Source organism: Ovis aries, chromosome 1, assembly GCF_016772045.2.
Source record: "Ovis aries strain OAR_USU_Benz2616 breed Rambouillet chromosome 1, ARS-UI_Ramb_v3.0, whole genome shotgun sequence".
Taxonomy (NCBI): Eukaryota; Metazoa; Chordata; class Mammalia; order Artiodactyla; family Bovidae; genus Ovis; species Ovis aries.
Genome location: NC_056054.1, coordinates 275,021,260 through 275,038,077, shown reverse-complemented (window position 1 = coordinate 275,038,077; position 16,818 = coordinate 275,021,260). Strand labels below are relative to the sequence as shown.

The 16,818-nt window shown below is 48.4% G+C and overlaps 1 protein-coding gene across 7 annotated transcripts in view; it reads right to left on the bottom strand.

Annotated features, from left to right (window-relative positions):
* Positions 1-16,818, bottom strand: part of PLCL2 (phospholipase C like 2) — a 210,788-nt gene that overhangs the window by 87,954 nt on the left and 106,016 nt on the right. For 6 of the 7 annotated variants that reach the window (XR_006056587.2, XM_027962005.2, XM_027962015.3 and 3 more), the window contains exon 2: positions 381-2,867. Coding sequence is in view for 6 of the 7 variants with exons in the window: in XM_027962005.2 (XP_027817806.2) it covers positions 381-2,867 (2,487 nt within the window). In the remaining variant the exon portion in view is untranslated. Of the gene's footprint in view, positions 1-380; positions 2,868-13,560; positions 14,281-16,818 lie in introns of those variants that run through there. The other variant, XM_042233999.1, reaches the window with a different exon arrangement.

The window sequence follows — 16,818 nt, the reverse complement described above, 5'->3', positions numbered from 1 at the left end:
AGCAGGATCGCCCGGCAAGAAAGGGTGGGGCGTGTCCTTTCATGTCGACAGGCTGTCCGTATGCTCCAGCTCAGGAGTGCCCAGAAATAGGAGAGATTCCCACCTGCGCTTTTAGGAAAAGTGTTCCTTAGGGGCTACCAGGACCAGAGCCTTCTATGGTCTCAGAAACAAGGCCGGCTCATTCCCAAGTGTCATCAACGTGTTGAAGGCCCAACTGCCCTTTTGGAAATTTACATGATGGGAAAAAAAAAAATGACATCAGTGGGTGAGCACTCTCACAAGTAACTGGAATTCACAAAGTACTTTCGATCAGATACACAGCTGTTCCCCGAAACCCTCTAGCAGCCTCCTGAGCCTCCGTGGAGGCGACCCCGGCCTACCTGCATGTTCTCCCTGAGGTCCGTGGCGTCCCGGATCGGGGGCTGGGCGTTCTTGAAGACCTCGTCCACAGTTTTGATCCACAGCGTCCTCAGGGACGCGTACTCCCTGGACTTCTTCCCCTTCCGCACGGAGAGGCCCCTCTTGTGGGGCTTGCCGCCCCCTCTCCGGTTGGTGATAGCCACGTGCACGAACAGGGACGCGTGCGCCAAGACCTCGCCGGTCAGCGACTGCAGCTGCACGTGGCGGTAGCCCGTCTGCAGGCACTCGAAGGGGATGGTGTACTGGCCGATGAACTCGTCGCCGATGTAGTCGTCGTCCAAGACCACGAAGCGCACCATGGCCAGCTCGGGCAGGTTGACCTGGAACTCGAAGCTCTCATCGAAGATGGGCGCGTCACCGTTCTGGTGCACGGTCCTCGTCCTCTGCTCGGCGCAGTCGGCAGGGATGCCGTGGATCTCCACATACACGTACGGGTCCACCACGTCGCCCTTGGCGCCCGAGCCTTTGGGCTTGGGGAAGTTCTGCCCGCTGATGACCTTGATGTGGAGCAGCTGCGGGGAGACCCCCGGCACCGAGTCCTTAGTGTTGGCGCTGAAGAAGGAGACTTCCTCCCGCATGATGGCTGGCCGCAGCACGTAGCCACAGTTCCCGTTCTGCCGGAACCAGCCCACGTTCAGGTCCATCATCAGCCCAGGGGTCTGGAAGTTCATGGCCACAATCTGACAGCCGCACTTCCAAAAATCCTGTGGGTTCATGTTGCTGGAGTCAATCCTCATCGGACTGGGGAAGACCCGGGCCAGAAAGCGCTTATTGTAATTGACGAAGTCCCCGGGGTTCTCGTTGGCGTACTTGCTGGCCAGCACTTCGTTGAAGGAGCAGACCTCCCAGTACTTCTGAGCCTGGAAGGACACCTGGAACTCCTTGAACTGCACGGACTTGCAGATGCTCACCAGCTCCGACAGCTCTTTGCAGAGCTGGAAGCGCTTGGCAGGCAAGTGGTTGGGCAGCTCTGTGCTCTCCTTGCCCATCCTCTGGGACATCTCTGCCCCCTCATCCTCATCGGTGACATCGCCCTCGACCCCAGAACAGCTGGAGGACAGCTTCTTCGCCTTGACAAGGATCTTCCCTTTCAGGACGTCTGGGGACGGCAAGTACGATTCCTCCACGTTGGGAGACGCCGTGTACAGCTTGTCCCCTAAGATCTTCTTCATGTGCCTCACCATGACCTTCTGCTGCTTGATGGAGCAGTGATTTTCCAAACACAGGATGAGCGGGTACTCGGAAGCGAAGAAGGCAAACTTGTTAATGATGTCGATGACGCTGCGGAAGACAATCTGAGAGGTCATGGTGTGGCCCGTGTAAATCACAGGCTCGTTATCCGGCCCGTCCCAGACGTCCAACTCCACGCTCCGACAACCCATTTTAAGAGCTCGGATGTACCCTGTGATATCAGAGGGGCCTCGGAACTGATCCTCGATCAGGTATGTGTTGTGAGATGAATTTATAAAGTAATGAGACAGAGGCTGCTTCATGTCCTGACAGACTTTCTTATGCTCTGGATCAAATATGTAACAGTCAGGTGACATAAGGTAGTTGGTGAAACCGTCTATGGACAGCCAGCCCTTCTCCTGACCCTCTTTGGATGGCTCATACTTGTGGATAATCTCCAGGCTTATTTCCTCATTTATGTGCGCCACACCCTGCTCTGCCTCCAGAAACATCATCAGGTCCTTGGTATCAAGGAATTCTTTATTGCTTGAGAACTGAACTAAAAGGAAATAAATTTCAGGTCTAGTACAAAGCTCGTGGAAAACCTCAACAAACTCCTCCTTTGTGACATCAGTACCAGTTTTGTCCTTGGATTTATGCAGTTCTTTGAACTTAAGCTCGATTTTGCTTGTTTTTAAGCCAGGATTGAGATTCCTGATACACTGCACGGCACTGCATAGAGTTATATGTCCCAGGTTATCTACATCAATTTCACTAAACATCTGTGAAACCCAAGAAGTCCTCATGTTGTCCTGGCTACTTTCTAACATGTCAAGGGTATGTTTTCCATAAGAAATTAAGTACCGCAGTCCCGTGACCCAGATGTTTGCAACGTCTGCAGAGTTGGCAACCAGATCGAGTGATTCATAATTCTCTCCGTAGATGACCGAGAACGCACAGTCTTCGGATATCTGGTCGGAAACGCCATTGCTGCGGAATATGTCTGTATTTTTCCCCGTTCTCACTTCCTTGATGGACTTAATGTCAATCTTGGCTTTCTCAGAATCCTTCTTGGATGGTTCCCACCTCAGGCTCTGCATGTCGGCATCCAGCAAGAAATACCTGTGGTAAATCCTGGAGTTGGAGCGGACCTTTTTGAGCTCGGAGCCCTCCACCATGGCACTAATGCAGTCGCTTGCACTGCTGATCTTCTTCTCTGTGGGCATGCTGCTGAAGGAGACGGTCTTCTTCCGCTCCCGTTTCTGTTTGCTACCATCCTAGGAGAGAAAAACCACAGTGGATTAGAAGAGCACAAACGTAGGCTTCTGTGTTCAAGACTAGGAACAGAAATTTAATTTCCTTGGGAGAAAACTCATACTCTTAGGATTTCCTATTGTATGTCCCAAAATGCATGGCGCTCATTCACTTCTGAAGCTTAGAAGTGGCCTCTGTGTTTACAGCCTAATGCTGCTGCTGCTGCTAAGTCACGTCAGTCGTGTCCGACTCTGCGCGACCCCATAGACGGCAGCCCACCAGGCTCCCCCGTCCTTGGGATTCTCCAGGCAAGAACACTGGAGTGGGGTGCCATTGCCTTCTCCATTATAGCCTAATACAGACAGGTAAAAAAATCATTATGGAATAATTGCAATCCATAAATGTCAAGAGACACGATTTAAAAGCAAAACACAATAAAAGCTTGCATACAGAACTGGCCACAGGGTTTGCAGGGCTCAGAGGAAAAATGACCAAGCAGGACTCGGTGTTCAGAAACTGAGTTTAAGAAGGCTGTAGAAGGGCATTAAGACCCCAGCAGGGCCCGAGTCACACACGGGTCACACACCCACTCAGCAGGCCCTGCTGGACACCCTTCTCCTAACCAGGCTTCTCAAAAGGGTGTCGCTAGACCACTTTCCTCAGAATTCCCATGGAATCCGCTCTCCAAGCGGAGATGCCCCGGCATTTACAGTTTAGGCATCAGTCTAGGGAATAGGAATGTACTGTAAAGCTTAAAACCGCTCCCTACCCACGTGGACTCACTGAGCTGTCTGGGCTGCGTCTGGAAAACTCGGCATGAGCCATTAAATTATGTGTTACATGAGTAGACCCTGGAATTCCAGCAGCGATTCCTGGCTCTTCAGAGTCTCATATTAGATTAGTCACACTCCTAAATCCTTCAAATAGATATGGTTTTACTTCTGCCATTATTTTAAGTCTGGGTGGGAGCCAGAGACTTCGGGTGGTGGCGCTTCTAAAATTCTGGAGTTCAATTAAAGCCTGCTCCCGTGCGCCAGATGAGAGATTAGAACAAGTCTCCTAATAGTAACAAACTATTAACGCTACCAGGAAAAGGCGATGGCAGCCCATTCCAGTACTCCTGCCTGGAAAATCCCATGGACAGAGGAGCCTGGTAGGCTGCAGTCCATGGGGTCGCTGAGAGTCAGACACGATTGAGGGACTTCACTTTCACTTTTCACTTTCATGCACTGGAGAAGGAAATGGCAACCCACTCCAGTGTTCTTGCCTGGAAAATCCCAGGGACGGGGGAGCCTGGTGGGCTGCCGTCTATGGGGTCGCACAGAGTCGGACACGACTGAAGCGACTCAGCAGCAGCAGCAGCACTACCAAGTGAGAACATCAGGCAGCACCTGACGTCTAAGGCGCTTTGCATTGTTCCTCAGCTTCCCTGCATAATGTCCTGGGTGTCCACCATGAGGAGCTGACGCCACATCTACGTATGTATTTAAGTTCTTTCCCTGTACAGACGTCTTTATTATTTTATTTTAAAAAATGCTCAGATGACCTCGCTACATCTTTCACAGTTTAAACCTAAAACTTGACACTGCCTCGCAGGAGGTATATGAAATTAGTGATCAATTTTCAGTAAGTCATTATATTCATAAATAAGAAACAGAGAGAAAGATTGGGATGATATGACTTTCATGGCAATAAAGTAAAGAGCAGGCAAAATCTCATACAAAGGCATTCTAACCTTCCTGCTCTGGAGAGAATCTATTTTGAATAAAACCTCTCCATTTTGAAAAGTGATTAAACTATTCGTTAGGTCTGAAATTTAAAACCACTTTTATTTTTCAAATACCTATACTTCCAAAAGCAATTTGCAGAGGTAATTAAACTTTAAATCACATAGGTATCGTTTCCCTCGAAGTTTCCGAATGAACCTGAGAGGCTTTTGTGATCTGAACGCCAAGAGAAAATAGAAAGGCTGGATGGCAGAGTATTTCTTTACAGTTGTATCCTCAGAACAATAAAGTGCAGAAGACAGAAAAACTGCAGTGATGGTATCCATAGTACGCTGTACTACAGCTGTTCCAATCCCTTAAATTTAGATTGTATTCTATCTATTTAAGCAAGTTGGCATGAAATTAAGGTTATAGCCAGCCATGCATAAGGGCATGAAAAAATGCATGAGTTCCAGAGTGAGGGTTGTCTTTACCTTCAACAACACACTTTCCTAAGGATGACATGCTAATTAAGTAGCTTTATAATTTTTATAAATTATATCTCAAAGCTGCCATTAGTAAAAAGGATCACAAAGCTAAATGGAGGTACTGACCACTTATTCACTGAAATATGTATACAGCATTTTCTCAGCATTGTAATCATTTATTCTGTCTTTCTCAACATATTGCTTAACACTGGACCACCACTTTCTAATTTATTACAACAGCATATCTGGAACCTCTTTGCTATTCAGATGGAAAAGGCAAGTTTCAAAGCAGGTTAGTAACGCCCGCACGTGCTTGCCTGTCCCCGCGTGCTTGCCCGCCCACATCCACGGGACAAGCAGTGGCTTCAGCTGCATCCTCGTGGTGGCAGAAACACAACCCTGCTCCTCACAGGCTCTGCTGGGTGACTTTAGGGCCCTGACCCGCCACAGGCACGTGATGGCCCCCGAGTCCAGGCTGAGGCAGAGACAGCGCGGACTCCCCTAAGCAGAGGCCGCACCTCCCTCCTTCCCGACCAGAACCACCCCTGTTCTCTCCACAGCACCCGGAGCCTGTCTCTCCCTCCCCACCGGCAGACAAAGCTATGAGAAAGCATCGCAGGAGAAGGGTGCGTGCCTAGAGGCGGACGACGGGGCAGCTGGCCCTCATCCCGGGCGGGACCAGGACCCCTGACCGGAAGCGGCGGCAGGACATGAGGGCGAGCCGGCCCCCGGGGCCCCGAGAAAGGAAGGGCGTGCACGCGGAGGGGAGACCCGGGCCCGCCGGCCGCGTCTGCCCCAGAACCTTCTGTCTGCGGAGTGCTCGCGATTGCTCTGTCCGCACTCTCCGTTTCCTCCTGCTCCGGAGACTCTGCCTTTCTAAGAACGAGCCCATTTCTTCCAGCTCGGCCGCTTTATTGGCATAGAGCTGCTTGTAGTAGTCTCTTATGATCTCTGTATTTCTGCGGGGTCAGTTGTAATCTCCTTGTTTCATTTCCAGTTTTATTGATTTGAGCCCTTTCTGTTTTTTTTTCGCGATGAGTCTGGTTGAAGGTTTATCAATTTTGTTTATCTTTTCTAAGAAGCAGCTTGTAGTCTCTGATCTTCGCTGCTGTCTTCCTTGCCTCTATTGTCCCAGAATCTTGGTCCCACTTGTATTCATTTCCACTGTTTTTCACTTTTAGCAGAGATCATGTGCCTCAGCTAGGCAGCTCGTCTGCAGCAGAATCGGAATCTATTTGCCATGTTGCCTCTGAATGTTGCTGCTGCTGCTCCTAAATCGCTTCAGTCGTGTCCGATTCTGTGCAACCCCATAGACAGCAGCCCATCAGGCTCCTCCGTCCCTGGGATTCTCCAGGCAAGAGCACTGGAGTGGGCTGAGCTCAAATATGAAATTAAAAAGTGAGGAAAGTGTCTGTGCTACACCTACAGTTCCTTTTAACTAAAGGAAAACTAAACTCATGCGACTTAGGCGCACTGACTCTCCTAACATCAGAGTAAGAGACATGCTTTTCTGCTGAGATGGAGATGCCTCCAAACACTTTCAAAAATAGTACAGGTGACGCTTTGGAACTGGCTCTGAATGCTGTAAGCATGCATCAGCTGAGCTCCCGGCAGGTAAGAACCACAGCCCGTAAATAACCTTGGGCCACTGGTGCATCCCTGCTGCTCCATCAGCACTTTCCACTCCAAGAGAAGGAACACAAACGTGAGGTCTCGTGTAGAAGAAAGCCAGCTACCCAAAGAACCCGCCTCTGCACCAACCCTGAAATTCTCAATCCTCGATACAGGATCACAGAATTCTGAGTGGGACAGAAGCTGAAAGATTCATCTATACATTTAACCCACACGTATCGAGAATAACACTTTAGGACCAGGAATAATTTTGTGAAAGCAGTGAGCCAGAAAGAGGCAATAAGCAAACTCTTCCAGAAAGAGGCAATAAGCAAGCTCTTCCAGAAAGAGGCGATAAGCAAGCTCTTCCGCACCACAGCAAGCTCAGGAGGAATGAAAGCCTTCACAGAACTTATGTCTAACATTATAAAGGGAAGTGGCCACACAGAGCCCAGTGGAAAAACATACCTGCTTCTAACAAGACTGCCTACTTTATGTAACAGAGGCTTGTCACTACCTTTTCGCCTCTAAAATGAGGGTTGACGGGGTTATTTTGGAGGGCACAGTCCAGTCCGTAATGGGGGTGGGCGGTTTCAAACACTCTCATCCTGGAGTGAGGAGACAGACACACGGGCCTCACTCTCTTGCAGGCTCCAAGGGGCTCGGTTTCAACACAACCACCAAGGCGCCTCCTGGAGAAGGGGACACCCACCCAAGGAGCCGCAGCCTGGCCTCAAGGGCCAGGAGCTGCTGTCCGGTTGGGAGGGACAGGCCTCCCAAGTCCCAAGGCATTCCTCTTGTATGTCCTCCTTTTTTCCTTTCAAAATTACTGATGTATTTGGGTGTGTCAGGGCTCAGCGGTGGCCTGCGGGGTCTTGCTTGAATCAGGCAGGATCTCTCGCTGCAGAGCATGGATCCCCAGTTGTGGCGGGGCTCAGCCATGGCCCACGGGGTCTTCCTTGTATCAGGCAGGATCTGCAGAGCACGGACCCCCAGTCGTGGCGGGGCTCAGCGCTGGCCCGCAGGCTCCACAGTGCCTGGGCGTCAGCACCTACAGCACGTGGGATCCCCCCTAGACCCGCGTGCAGCCCAGCTGCTCCACAGCATGTGGGATTCCCACCCCCCAGCCCAGGATCGAGCCTGCGTCCCCTGCATTGCAAGGCAGGTTCTTACCCGCTGGACCACCAGGGAGGTCTCCCTCCTGTATTTCTAGCTGATTTCTTTCCATTTTCTGTTTGATTGCCAGAGACAGTGAAAGTCACTCAGTCGTGTCCAACTCCTTGCGACCCCATGGACTATACTGTCCATGGAATTCTCCAGGTCAGAATACTGGAGTGGGTAGCCTTTCCCTTCTCCAGGGGACCTTCCCCACCCAGGGATGGAACCCAGGTCTCCTGCATCACAGGCGGATTCTTTACCAGCGGAGCTATCAGGGAGTGTCTCAGTAAACACTAGGAGAAAATGACGAATCAACATCAAGAGTCATACACCGGGAGAAGGGGCAGTGGTTCTCGGGGCGGGGCGGGGGGGCCTGTGGACGGAGCAGCGTTTACCCTTCTGGTTTAGGTGAGTTCAGTTATTTAATCTGATTTGTAATCTGATTTGTAAGTAACATTAGACAAGAATATGAGATCTTTATGTTTACTAGAGGGAGTCTGGGAATTAAAGAGAGTTTAGAAACACTGAGTTAGAGAAACATCTATCTTTAACAAAACAAAACACCCCAGAAGCAAGTTGCAGCCCCATCAGAAGGCACAGCAAGACCTGACCTTTCTGTAGCTCAGTAACGATAGCTCTGAGCTGAAGGAATACGTCATGCCGGGCACATCAGGGTTACCTTGCAAGGTTTTCTCATACGTCTTTAAAACTTTGATGTGCTCTCCAAGATGAACAAAAAAGAAAAAAAAAAGCAAAGATCTGGAGCAAAACCGGTCACTCTGAAGGTCATTTCACCGCGTCAGATGAATCGACAAAGAACAAAATGACCTGAAGGAAAGCGAGGTACGGCCGACTGCTGCCTCCCGCTCGCACGGAGGGGCCCTTCGCTGTGAGCACAGAAAGCTGCTCGGCCCGAGGACGCACCCCTCACCGACCTGCTGACGGCTTGGGAGCCGGCGGGTGTCGGGAGAGTCCCCCGGGCAGGCGGGTCCAGCTCCGACGGCGGCTTCTGATCCAGAAAGCCGAAAGGGAACGTGTTCCCACTTGGCAAGAAACCAACCAGGCTGTCAATAAGGTCACCAGCTTTCTTATGCCCATCAGAGAGCCGTGGTCACGAGGGACCTGAGTGCCGAGGGGTGGAGGCCCCTGCGAGGACAGGAAAGACACAGACACTGTCATGTCACAGCCTGCAGAGCGCGGGAGGAAGGGGGGCCATCACCGAAGTGCATACGAAAGATCACTTACAATTGTAAGGAAACCCTGAAGGCTGCTCACTGCATCAGGCTGGGTGACTGGGAGCCCCACACACAGGGCGAGACGGCACTCCCAGGGAAGCCTCGTGGGCTGCTCCCAAGGAAGACAGGGGCAGAGCGGGAGGCAGCCCCTCTCTAGGGCCCAGGAATGCAGCAGGTGAAGGGTCACCACGGAACCTGACCACTCCCCCAGCCCCGCTCCCATCCAGAAGCAAAAGCCTTAAGCCTAAGCTACAGTGGAAACTGTGGCAAGCCTGCTTTCCCCTGGGCCACTCGGGGAAAGGCAGAAGCAAAATCCATCTACTTCTGCAGGCTTGCGGGCCAAGACCTACCACCCCTCAGACTAGGAAGCCTGCACCAATAATGCAGAACTCTGCCACCATCAGTGGAAGGGGGAACAGCGCCACGGACACAGCGGAGCCTGATGACTCGGGGAGCAGGACGGGGTGCCCAAGGGTCCCAGTCCTGAAGCCCAGTTGCATACGGCTTCCTAAGACTGAAACTAGACCAGGGGGCTGAGAATCCCCTTGAGTCCAGAAGAAGCCAAGCACCACGTGGCAAGCGGTGCTCCCTGGGGGAGGGGCAAGACTGTGGAGAGAGACCTCTTTCTGACGCAGGCACTGCAGCTGGAAGCCCATGGCAGAGCAGGAGCCTCGCGTGAAGCCCCTGGACCCCAGTCCCCCCCTAGACACAAGGCCGTGGTGGCATGGTCCTCAGGTAGAGGACTTTGGAGGAGTGGGACTCTCAAGGTAACAATGGCAACTTAAAACAGAAGCCCAGATCAGTTATTGACCAGAGTAACTCAACTTCCCCAAACAAGAAAGACCTAGAAGAAGAAGAGGCACGTTCATTTCTGAGCATAAATAGTATTTACCTCAGTCTCCATTAAACATGATGTTTAGCGTTCAATAAAAATTAGACCACACACACACACACACACACACAAGGTAAAAAAAATCCACTGTTAAGAGAAAGCAATGAGCAGTCAGACTCAGAGGGAACCCAGACCTTTCAGACGGGGATTCTAAGACAACTCGTATTAATATACAAAGGAATGGGGGGTACACAGTATTCAGGAGCCTTTCATGGAAATGGGCTATTTCAGCAGAAAGATGGAAACTATAAAAACGAGTTCAATGGAAATGCTATTTAAAAACTCTAAATATCAGAGCTGATGAATTCCTTTGATAGGTTTATAAGCAGACTGAACATAGCCAAGGAAAGAGTCAGTGAACTTGAAAAGGTGTCAACAGAAATTGTCCAAAATAAAACACAAAGAGATTTTAAAAGTAGAAAATGTAAAACAGCATCCCAGAGTTGTTGTAGAACATATGTGAAAACTGAGTCCCAGCAGGATAAGAGAGAGACAGCACGAGAAGGAATAATGTCCTAGAATTTCCCAAAATTAGATCCGAGAAACTCAAGCACGACGGCACACACACGCACTCCTGGGCTTATCGTACTGGAGTCAACCTGCTGAAAAATACATGCAAAGAGGAAAGTTTAAGGCGGCCAGAGTGAAAAAGAACGTGAAACACGGAGGAATGGAGGTAAGCACTACAGCTCAAGCGGATTCCAGGTGATCCACTCACATCTAGCCACAGGCTGCCTACTGGATCCTGTTTGCAGATGTGGTACGTGCAGTGAATGCTGATGAGAAAAGCGATTCTCTTTCAAAGGGGCGTAGTCCCTGAATTTCCCTCTAATTCCCCAGATGAAGGTGTCCCTAACGAAAATGTAGGTCTGTGAGGAGTCACAGGTGAGTTTCAGAGGCTGCACAAAACTGACTGGATTCTGAAAGTAATTTGCAAACCCATCTCACTTCTTCTAAGAAGTTTAGAATCTTGGCTTTATTAACATAAATTTTAGAAGATAAAGATTTATCATTTCGTAAGAAAGAATGTCAACCTTAAATGTTAAAGGCAAAGGATAAAAGGTTTTACAGGATTGTAAAGGTAATTTTAAGGTTATCCAAAAGAGAAATGGCGGACTAAGAGACAGGAAAGAAAGAACGACATCATTTATGGATATCAGTAATGGAGTTTCGCTAATAAAAACAGCAAAGTCAACCAATCGCAAAAGAGCTCTTATTTATAGCTGTGAAACCGTCTCTATTCCAAGGTAGAACAAAATAATCCAGCAATCTATGGACTTTCTAGTTTAGGAATTACCCATGGAAATGTGATGAGTCACAGGATGTGAGCTAGCATTTCGTGTTCTCCATCCCTCAGATTTCCCGCCTGTAAAACAGGGATTAAAAAATGCCTGCCCCCCACATGTTACTTACAGTCCCTGCTTCATAGGGTTGCTATAATGATAAAATGAGGTCATACTGGAAAAGTTCTCTAAACACTGCCTGAATTTTTATATACTCTGTGTCAGACCCTGCTGAGCTGCAAGGAGATCCAACCAGTCTATCTTAAAGGAAATCAGTCCTGAATATTCACTGGAAGGACTGATGCTGAAGCTGAAACTCCAATACTTTAGCCAGCTGATGTGAAGAACTGACTCACTAGAAAAGACCCTAGTGCTGGGAAAGATTGAAGGCGGGAGGAGAAGCGGACGACAGAGGATGAGATGATTAGACAGCATCACTGATGCGACGGACATGAGTTTGAGTCAACTCCAGGAATTGGTGATGGACAAGGAGGCCTGGCGTGCTGCAGTCGATGGGGTCACAAAGAGTTGGACATGACTGAGCGACTGAACTGAACTGAACAGAACTGAATAAATACATTTCAGGCTGAAAGAACTTCTTCATGAAAGAAGAATAAAAAGAAACACTGTCACAAATGTGCCGCTGCAGTACTCGAATCACCTAGGGTTTGTGGAGCGTGGGCCCCATCCCAGAAGAATCAGGGTGCACAGCACCCTCTCTGGGCCTTAACTGAAGCCAGTACTTAATGCTACCAGAGAACTTCCCAGCACAACCAAACGGATGCGACGCACAAGACACCTCGAGAACCTGTCAAAACAGCCGAATGCCCTCTCAAAATGAAGCTTCAGAAGGCTGCACTCTCCTTGTCCAGAAAGAACAAAGAAATAAGCCCCTTCCTAAAAGTAACCTGTTAATTTTAAATCCCATCAATTCAGCGACACAATTTAACTCATGTACTATTCATGGAGAAGGCAATGGCACCCCACTCCAGGACTCCTGCCTGGAAAATCCCATGGACGGAGGAGCCTGGTGGGCTGCGGTCCATGGGGTCGGGAAGAGTCGGACACGACTGAGCGACTTCACTTTCACTTCTCGCTTTCGTGCATTGGAGAAGGAAATGGCACCCCACTCCAGTGTTCTTGCCTGGAGAATCCCAGGGACGGGGGAGCCTGGGGGGCTGCCGCCTATGGGGTCGCAGAGAGTCGGACACGACTTAAGAGACTCAGCAGCAGAACTATTCGTATGTAAAAACCCCCGGGCTTCCCTGGTGGCTCAGCGGTAAAGGGTCTGCCTGCCAGTGCAGGAGACACGGGTTCGATTCCTGGTCCCAGAAGATCCCACGTGCTGCGGAGCACGTGCTCTGGAGCCCGGCAACCCCGACCACGCAGCCCACGCGCCGCAGCCACTGAGGCCGGCGCGCCCGGGAGCCTGCAGCCGCGGGAGGCACCGCAACCAGGAGCCACGCCCCGCAACTAGAGTAGCCCTGCTCGCCGCAGCCAGGGAAATGCCTGTGCCGCCAGGAAAGGCCCAGCCAAGGCTGGTACGTAGGCAAAACCATTTATTTTTTAAAGTTCTGAAGCAACGATCCCCATAATAGTTTTATCTAAGAAATAATCCAGTGACCACTGAAAGCACCCTCTGATCAGAATTTTTCAGACGATTCCTTCTTCTTCATAATTCCCGTATCATTTCCTACAGTGTTCCAAACAACTACACGTAAAGAAGGTAGTTTCCCAGTTCCTATAAAATGAAGTTTTCCAGGTCAGGTTAAAGCTTCCAAATCATTCAATGCAATAGGTTACACCTGCCTTGAAAACACTGGGGTTTTAATTATAAAATCAGTGGACCAGAATGGAATATAATACTTTCAAGACAACATTCTTTTGGTGAAACAGTTTCATTGCAACCAAACTATTTATTCAAAGTAAATTTACAAAACTGTCATCCATATCTGTGTCAAACGTAAACTGCAATAAAAGTCATTGGATTTCTCCAGTAATGAAAAACTTCAGGGTGAACAATGAGCCCCTATAAACTACACTTGTGCTGCTCTACATTCCAGCGAAAATACTGATACTGATGAATTTTAATTCATAATCTGTAATAATGGTGCTTAAGTGGCCCACTTTGAGGTGAAATCTGTGTTTCTCAACTGTGTATATGATAATTCCTTATTTAGCACATTATAAATCCTGCTGACCACAGTCTTCCTATACTACAGAGCTATTTTGAGATGTGGTTATATAACCTCAGTTGTTAATTCTCTGGTAAATCATACTGAATTTTAAAAGGTATGCAAGTCAAATCACATAATGTGAGTTCTTAGCTACTAACTTGAGTACCTTCTCAGTCACCGCTCTCCCCTTAAATCGTGCTGGTTCTTCACAACGTCAGAGTAGCTTAGGAGGAAGAATTCATTTTCCTCATTTTTTAATCCTCACATCCATCACTGCGTCGAGAGGAAGGTGATGGCAGTCCAGGGCAGTCAGGAGTCAGAAGCAAAGCTTCCACAGAGATCCGGACGCAGGAAAAGCTACTCTGTGGGCTATACCCATCACAACAAAAAAGAACAGCAGATCTTTCAGTCAGGGATTTTAATTATTCCACAGCTGTTTTAAAATTAAAAGACTAAAGGGAAACTGCCTCTCCAACAATATTTTTATGCCCTCCTCTTGTTTATTATTTTCTTTCTATCTTATCTTGAAGGGGGAAAAAAACCCACCTTCTTTCAAGGGCTTTTTTTAAACCCAGTGGTTTATCTGCATATGAAATTAGTGTATGTGTTGGGGGGGTGGTGTGTGGGAGTATCAGGGGGAAAAAAAGCACAGTTCATGTGAATGGGAAACGCAGCTTTCCACAAAATATTCTTTTCGGTCTCAGGCCATTCGTGGGCCTGCAGTAGTCCAGGCCTCAATGTTGTCTCTTCTCCAAACTCATGCAGAATGTATAGTCTCTGCCTTAGAATTTGACACTTAATTATAGTCAGATCTCCAGCTGTTTTATGTGGGTTAGTCTTATCTACTCAAATAGAAAGTTAACTTTCTGCGGGAATGGGCCATATCTTATATTCTATAACCCCTGGCTGGACCAATTCAAGCAGTCAGAACAGTAACACCTTCTGATGAATTTTTATCTTAGTGATGAAGGGGTCAGTCCAACAAGAGGATATGACGCTTGTAAATACGCAGGTACCCAACACCGGATGGAGCACCTAAGCACGGAAAGTGAACATCAGCAGACCCCAAAGAGAGAAATACACAGCAACAGAATCGTAGTAAGGGACTGTAACACCCCATGTTCATCAATGGTTAGGTCATCCAGATGGAAAATCAGTGCGGAAACACTGCTCTTAAATGGCACATGAGATAAGATGGACTTGACAGATACATACTAGAACATCCCATCCGAGAGGAACAGAACACACATTCTTCTCAAACGCACACGGAACATTCTCCAGGGCAGATCACGCGCTAGGCCACAACACAAGTCTTAACAAATGGAAGAGTGAAATCGTATCAGGGATCTTTTCTGACCACCACGGTGTAAAACCAAAAACCAGTTACAGGAAAACTTTACAGACACGTGGAGATTAAGCACAATATGCCACTGAACAACTGTTGGGTCAAAGAAGAAATAAAAGATACCGGGGATAAATGGAAATGGAAATGCAACATACCAAAATGTATGGGCTGCAGCAAAAACAGGTTTAGGAGGGCACTTCATAAGGACAAGTGGCCACCCTAATAAGAAAGTTACAGACAACCTAACGTTACACCTCAAGGAACTAGAAGATGAAGACCAAGCTAAGAACAAAGTTGGTAGGAGGAAACAGCAGAGATGAGAGTGGAAATAAACGGAATTGATCTTAAAAGACAACAGAGAAGATTCATGAAGCTGAGCGCAGTTTCATTTTATTTTTTAAAGATAAACAAACAGCCCGTGAGCTAGACTTGCCAAGAAAAAGAGAAAGAGAACTCAAATAAAATCAGAAATCAATGTTACAATTGATAACACAGAACCACAAAGGAAGAGTTTGAGGATTGGTGTCAATTCTTCTTCAAATGTTTGGTAGAACCAGTGAAGTCATCTGCTTCTGGCCTTTTCTTTGTTTGGAGATTTTCACAAATTCAAAGCACTTATTTAAAAAAAAAAAAAACAACAAAGTGCTTTTCATTTACATGATCTCATTATTGACCAGTCTGCTAAACTGTTTATTTATTTATAAATTAAATACATGTGCTGTCTATTAACAGAGTGTACAGGCTGGAAAACATTCACAAAATTAAACTGAAGTCCTAATATTTCCTTCCATGCTTGCCCAACCTAGCAACTACTGCTATAAACCATGAGTCCCACGCTCAAGGCCCATAGGGCTTTGGAGGTCCCTTCCCTGTCCTGCAACCCTCAGCCAAAAATCCCTACAGCTCTTCTCCAAAGATTCCCAGTCTCCAGCCGGGCTGGGGGCTCCATGCCTCCCCTTTCTTCCAGGTCTTCACTCAGACAGGTTTCTGGACAGACCCCTCCAACACGCTAACCGCTGGTGGGTCTGCCCTCTGCCGCTCACTCCCCTCTGCCCTCGAGAAAGAGTGACAAGCAAGCGCAGAGACACCGAGGCTCACACGGGCCTGAGCACTCCAGCGCTGCAAGGCGGCCAGAGCAGCTGCAGTCAGCTGGACGAGCCTGAAGGAGGCCATGGGGAGGCGCAGAGACCACACCCCGCAGATTCTTACAGGAAGGCGTCTGGATTTCATCCTAAGAGCAGCAGCTTAAAGGAGAGCTTCGTGGTCTGATTTACTCTTTTAAAACAGAGCCCAGTGGAGAGTGGATTAGAAAGAAGAAAGAGTGGGGACAGAGAGACGTCAGTGGTGAAAAGGCAACCACAGAACCGCAGACAAAGCACGGCAGTAGCTGGGAGCGCAGAGGTGACGGCAGAGCCGGAGAGAGAGACGGTTTCAGGATGACATAGATGATGGGGCTGGCGACACTCGCTGACGGACCGACAGGCACACGAGTGGGACGCAGGAATCGCAGGTGACTGCCAAGTTTCTGGCTTGACTAAATGGTGCACAGTAACGCCACTTATTTAGACGGGGAAGATTAAGGAGGAGTTTTTTGAGAGGGGCAATCAGTAGTTTTATTTTGAATATGCTAAGTTTGAGATGCCTCTAGATATCCAAGTGAAGATATCAATTAGGCAGTTAAATACATGAATCTGGAAATCTGAAGAGAGGCCAAGCCTAAAAATGTAGAAGCCTCGGCACCTTGATGGCCGCAGCAGATTACCTACTGAAGGAGGAGAGACAGAAAAGATGACCTCGGATTTAATCTGATGCATTCTAATAATTTAGGTTGGGTACAGAAAGAGGGACTAGCAAAAGAGGCAAGAAAGCAGAAGCTAGAAATGGAATTTCTAGTATTCTGGAGGTATTATCGCAGCCAGAATACTGTGGTATTATAACAGCCAAAAAATAAAGTGTCTGTATAAGAACAGTCAATGATGCTCCTGAGAGGTTAAGGTCAAGAAAGTGAAGCTTGCTCAGTATTAGCAGAGCCTCTCCAGCCTTCTTACAGTTGCTGCTTGCATAATACATTTTCTCCCA